Raw genomic sequence first — 5,546 nt, 5'->3', positions numbered from 1 at the left:
CCTGACACAGAACATTACACGGCTTTAACAGTTGGAGGTGACCGGGCAACAACAACGATCGAGGGGGTAAGTAAATCCAGTTCAAATGTTAAAATGACTCAGACGATGTTCACGCGAGTTACTTCTAAAAACCTGTTCCAGCGTATTTTCTCTTGCCGTCCGTTATAGAATTCTTCTGTAATGTTGTTGCTCATTGTTTTGGTTCCACTTTCACTTCCAACTTTTCCCTCCTTGGGAACCTAGAAAAACCAAGTTGACTGTTACAGAGCCAGTAACCCAGTTTCCCTGTTCCCAGATTGCCTGGACTGAAGAGTAGGTCACACTAATTAACTCAATCATCAATTTGAAAAGCCAAAAACGAATGTTTTATGACCTTAGGGATCGTCTTTCCAGTCAGAGCAGTTATTACAAAGAGGCCAGGTAACCACAGTGACCTTTATTCTGCTCTGTGCACGTAGAAAAAAAGTTCTGCTAACTGTCTGGTCTGATCTATCGCCGGTTCCGGTCCTAGAATTATTCCAACATCTTTAATGCAGATTATTGATGTTCTGGAGACCAAGCGCTGCTGCACACATTAGTTTTCTGGTTTCACTCTTATTAGTCATCCATTAGTTTAAATCCCTGGGCACGGACAGCAGCACAGACTCCCCGCAGGCGCGTAGCCAGAAATGAACACATTTTAATGAACAGTGTTGGGTCCTGTGAGGGAACTAGTCAGAAATGTATCGGGATCAATTAGTTGCACATCATGTGTGATTGTCGCTGATTAATTTCATTCCGACTGTAATTTAATCAAGCAGTTGTACTTGTTTTTTGGTTCCAAAACCTCTGTTGTGTTATTTGGTCGGCGTTGTGCCTGTAGCTTCCGTCCCCTTGTGTGTAGGTTGTGCAGAGTAGACATTTTGAAAACCCCGTTCCACCAATTGCCAGTGTAATTGTCAGTATACGTGTGTGTGACAGCAACATGCTAACAGGTAGCATGTCATGGAAAGATTAATTCTGTGTATTTCTCGCTAGACTAAGCTAACCTCTGCTAACACCTTTGGTTTTGTTACGTACTTCCTTGAGTTTTACCGGCAGATCTGAATCGTGTGCATTACTGCCTCCCACTGGATAGATTTAAGAAGTGATAAATCAATGAAAAGTTAGTAGATATATTTATTTCATACAAACTCAAGAATTATAGACAAGACTCCACTGCTGAAAAAAAATGTCTTAACACCCAAAGATGATGCTGCTGCTGCTTTTGTTCCTTTGGGTTTTGTATTCATGTCCCATGAAGGCTGAGTCGCCCCAACCTCAACATACAGTACTAATAGATACGAGGTAAAATTATAGAGTCTGAAGGAAATGATGCAACAAAACCTGGATGTGTGCAGAGAGGTACTGGGTGTTTGTTGTTGTTGTTGTTGTTGTTGTTGTTGTTGTGTAAATGGAACGTCGTCATTGGTTGGTTTATTGATTTAAAATCATGCTCTGTACTTCTGTTTTGCTGACTTCCCTAACTTTGAACCAATGGTTATCTTTCAATCGACGTGAATTTGACGAGTGGATAGCGGAGCCCGCACTGTTGTTTTTACAAAATGTAGTAAACGCATCTCACAACGTAGATTTACGGCCACATTGAGAAGGAAAAATAAAATTACGAGATTAAAGTCGTAACGTTTGGAGATTAAAGTCGTAAATTTGGATGATGTGTTTTGGGGAGACGAGAGAAAAGCACACGGCGTTAAGGTTAAATGCGTCTGAATGAGAAACGTGAAGCAGCTTCTGAAGTTACTATTGTCAACTATAGTATTGTTATATATATTATTATGACATCAATTCATGACATTATTCTCATAAATGTAAAACTTTATTCTCGTAATTTTTTGGTTTTTTTTTACTCGACTCCGTTGCATGATTTTGTATTTCCTTCTTGTCTGTCAGCATTACATTAAGCCAGCTCATCGTGTAATATATAAAAAATGGAGATTGTTAGCACCAGTTTGATCCTAGTGGTTAATTACACACCTGATTATTAACCTACAAAATCCCTGACTTTGTACAAGTGTTCCTATAAGACATGGAGCTGGTGGTGTGTTTGTATATATATATATACACAAACATATGTTTGTATATATATATGTTTGTATGGTGAAACGTTTTTAAATTTGTGCCCACATTGTGCAAGCTGGTAAAAATGTTACAACAATTATATAAAACTGGCCCAAACTTTTGTACATTACTGTAAATATATACAAACAAATATATATATATATATATATGTTTGTATATATATATACATTTATATATATATACAGTCTGTTTTGCACAGCAGAGTATTAGGGCCACATAGAAAAAATGTTAAAAATTAAATTACAATTTTTTTTCTCTTAAATTTACAACTTTTTTCTCATAACATAATGTTAACCTCCTTGTAATTTAAGTTATTTATTCATTTAACTATTTATTTACTTTCTCAATGTGGCCATAATATTCCGTTGTAGTTTTGTACTGTTCCATCATGCTTTGAGGATTGTCACCTGCTTCTGTTTCCAGACAGACTGTGGAATGCCTACTGACTCTAGAGACTGTATTCAGTTTTTAAAAAAAAAAAAACAATCTTACAAAAGTCTAATCCTTAAGGCCGAGGTGGACCTGGTTCTAGTCCTGGAACCATTATTCCCCCCCTTGAACAACAACAACACAAATAAATAAAACATTTGTTTTTCTTCAGTTTCTATCAGGACTGTCTGACACTCCTTATAAAAAAAGACTTTTACTATTTAATTTGTAATCCATACACACGTTCTATATACAAACATATTACAAAGGCAGAACTCCATGTCTGGAACACAAAGCATTTGGAATTCCCTCATTTTCCTTGTGTTTCAGACAAACAGGATCAGCACCACGGAGAGTCGGAGACACAGTGAGCAGATGACATATCTTTGGTCGACAAAGTGTGAGTTAAATAGTTGATTATAGTAAACACTGGACCAACGTCATATGTCATCAGCCATGAATCTGAGCTTAGTAAAGAGTCGCATGAGAGCTTATAAAAAAGTCCACGTATCAACGCGCCCTCCTCTTCATCGATAGTCCACTTCGATTCGCCTTTTCAGCTGCAAACTGCCGTCATCAAAACAACAGCAGAAAACAGTTCTTTCTTATTCTCATTAATCCATTTTCCTGTCTTTCCGTCTTCTCTGTTTTGCTCCCGGCGTCATTCGTCCAATCACATCTCTGGTTGTCTGCTCACTTCCTTTCCTCAGCAATTGACTCAAACTGAGCCAGATTTTTCTCTTAGCTTCCATCTTTAGCAACATAACTAATATCCCCCTTTTAGCTAAAGTTTAGCCGGTCCACTCCTGTGTCTTGCTTAGGACTAGAGCGCCTGCACTGGGTACAGTCCAACATGACGTTAGGGAGGTGCTAGCTGCGGCCGCGATGGATGGACTGTCTGTGGGCCACGCGTAAGCACGAAGCGCAGCACGTCGTCTTGTAGTAATCGTAGACGCAGAGGCGAGCTTGAACCACCACGTTACAGTTGTAGTACTTGTCCTTGCAGTTCTCATCTAAGACAAAAAAAAAGTTCTTTAGACAAAGTTTGTTTAATGCTTGTTCAAGAGATAACCCAGTGTGAGCACTCTACTGCCCCTACAGGTGAGCACAGATGGATACACGTTGGCTAACACTTTTTCCCACCTATTTGAGGTACGCAGGGCTCGGGGTTACAGTCCTCCTTGTCCGTAGGGCGCAGCAGCTCGTCACAGTCGTTGCTGGACAGCATGTCATCTGACAGACATCGAACCTCTCGAACTCGGAATCCTCCTTCACACGTCTTTGAGCACTGGAAAAACACAGGTCAGAATAAATACACTGTATGTCTTTATCATTATTGTTGACAGAAAAGTATAACTAAAAAAATACTTTAATACACAATCTAATAATGTACATATTTGTAAATGTAAAAATCATAACAGATTTAGAAACATTTAGTTTGGTTCCTGGTTAGAATTGTATTATTTAAGACAACCCTAATGTCGGACGTTACTCACGGCACTCCATTCAGTGTAGTACCACTTTGCTCCACAGGCCTTGAGGTTACAACTCTGCTGACTGAGGGGCCGCTCCAGTGACGAGCACTCGTACGGTGGCATGACGGTGAATCCTTCATCGGACCTCATCAGACACACCACTGCCCTCTGCTGGCTGCCCGCACCACACTCTGCTGAGCACTGCGTCACACACACAACGGTTTACACAGAATAATGTTAAATGAAAACATGACAAGAGCGCCATCCATTGGTGCAGACTTGGAGACAAACTTTTGGCAGACCAGTCCACCTCGGTCCGACTTCCTGTCCTGGGCGTACCTGACTCCAGGGTCCAGTGAACCACTCGATGCGATTTTCACATGGGCCGTTGTTGCAGGCCTGAGAATCGGTGGGCCGCTCACTGCCACACCCCTCCAGAGGTAGGCTGCTGATGTGATTGGTCAAACAGAGGACCCCCCTCGTCCGTACACCTAACCCACATTCAGCAGAACACTGAGACACAAAAGTAAATACCTTGTTATATTTTTCAGCCTCTAGGCTTGTAACGTGGAAAATACGCACAGGTACGAGTACTTCGTTTGATTTATACATATGTGTTTTTGATATTTACATAGAACAATTGTATTATCAACATTCTTTTTTAAATTGTTTTAAAAATTAAAAATGTATTTTTCACTACTACTCATGAAGACTTCCTGTTTTTTTTTCTTATTGAGTTCAACACTTACCCTGTTGCCCCACTCAGTGTAAAACCAGCTCTTGGCACATGCCCCCATGTCACAGTTCTCCACATCCGTGGGCCGCAGACTCATGTTGCACTCCTCATCTGGGACAAAGTCACCCACGTTGCTGACACAGCGTACCTCTCTTGACCTCTGACCTAGCCCACATGGCACAGAGCACTAAAGAGACACAGGTCAAATGATGACTATTGTGCTGCAAAAGGTCAGGAAAAAAAACTTTTAAGGCTGACGGAGTACAAATCTCCATCATGGAACTGAACTTGGAACTGATACTCACGGCGCTCCAGTCCGTGCGGATCTGCCACTCGCTGCAGATCTTCAGCTGGCAGGTGCTGGCGGTTTCTGGCTTCTCCAGGTGTCGGCAGTGGCTCGTGTGGACATTGAGTGTGCGGTTAGCGTAAACCTGCCGACACAGGACCTGTCGGTGCTGCATTCCCAGGCCACAGGTTTTACTGCACTCTGACCACTCTCCAATATCCCAGCTGCCGGGAGACAACATGCAACAGATTTGGTCTTTTTAGAGATAAAATCCATTAAAAGTTGTGTTTAATAACAGTGCTGCTCAAATTAACATATTAACCAAAATATTTGAAAATTGTGAAGTTAATTATATTGAATTCAAATGCACATTATTCACATGTTAACACTTACAAAAAATGACATTGTTTCTTTCTGCTCTAATCTAATGTTTCCCAACAATTTTATTTTTCCCAACAAAAATGTTACAAAATTTACACTTAATGAAATACAATTATCTTCT

At 40.6% G+C, this 5,546-nt stretch overlaps 1 protein-coding gene and 1 long non-coding RNA gene across 2 annotated transcripts in view; one reads left to right on the top strand and one right to left on the bottom strand.

Moving 5' to 3' along the window:
• LOC112487029 (uncharacterized) overlaps positions 1 to 5,546 on the top strand; it is a 6,893-nt gene continuing 1,347 nt past the window's right edge. The window contains exons 1-4 of the long non-coding RNA XR_003049735.1: positions 1 to 66; positions 2,878 to 2,947; positions 3,708 to 3,849; positions 4,081 to 4,462. This is a non-coding gene — a long non-coding RNA (uncharacterized LOC112487029). The remainder of the gene's footprint in view (positions 67 to 2,877; positions 2,948 to 3,707; positions 3,850 to 4,080; positions 4,463 to 5,546) is intronic.
• Positions 3,113 to 5,546, bottom strand: part of thsd4 (thrombospondin type 1 domain containing 4) — a 41,969-nt gene continuing 39,535 nt past the window's right edge. Inside the window, exons 14-19 of the mRNA XM_025055674.1 lie at positions 5,064 to 5,268; positions 4,772 to 4,945; positions 4,362 to 4,535; positions 4,044 to 4,223; positions 3,691 to 3,835; positions 3,113 to 3,560 (exon numbers count right to left, since the gene is read on the bottom strand). Of these exons, the coding sequence (XP_024911442.1) occupies positions 3,418 to 3,560; positions 3,691 to 3,835; positions 4,044 to 4,223; positions 4,362 to 4,535; positions 4,772 to 4,945; positions 5,064 to 5,268 (1,021 nt within the window). The 3' untranslated portion in view covers positions 3,113 to 3,417. The remainder of the gene's footprint in view (positions 3,561 to 3,690; positions 3,836 to 4,043; positions 4,224 to 4,361; positions 4,536 to 4,771; positions 4,946 to 5,063; positions 5,269 to 5,546) is intronic.

The sequence above is a fragment of the Cynoglossus semilaevis genome, chromosome 5 (genome assembly GCF_000523025.1).
Source record: "Cynoglossus semilaevis isolate Cse_v1.0 chromosome 5, Cse_v1.0, whole genome shotgun sequence".
Lineage (NCBI taxonomy): Eukaryota > Metazoa > Chordata > Actinopteri > Pleuronectiformes > Cynoglossidae > Cynoglossus > Cynoglossus semilaevis.
Note: the sequence above shows the minus strand (reverse complement) of the source record. Positions and strands in the feature narration are given on the sequence as shown.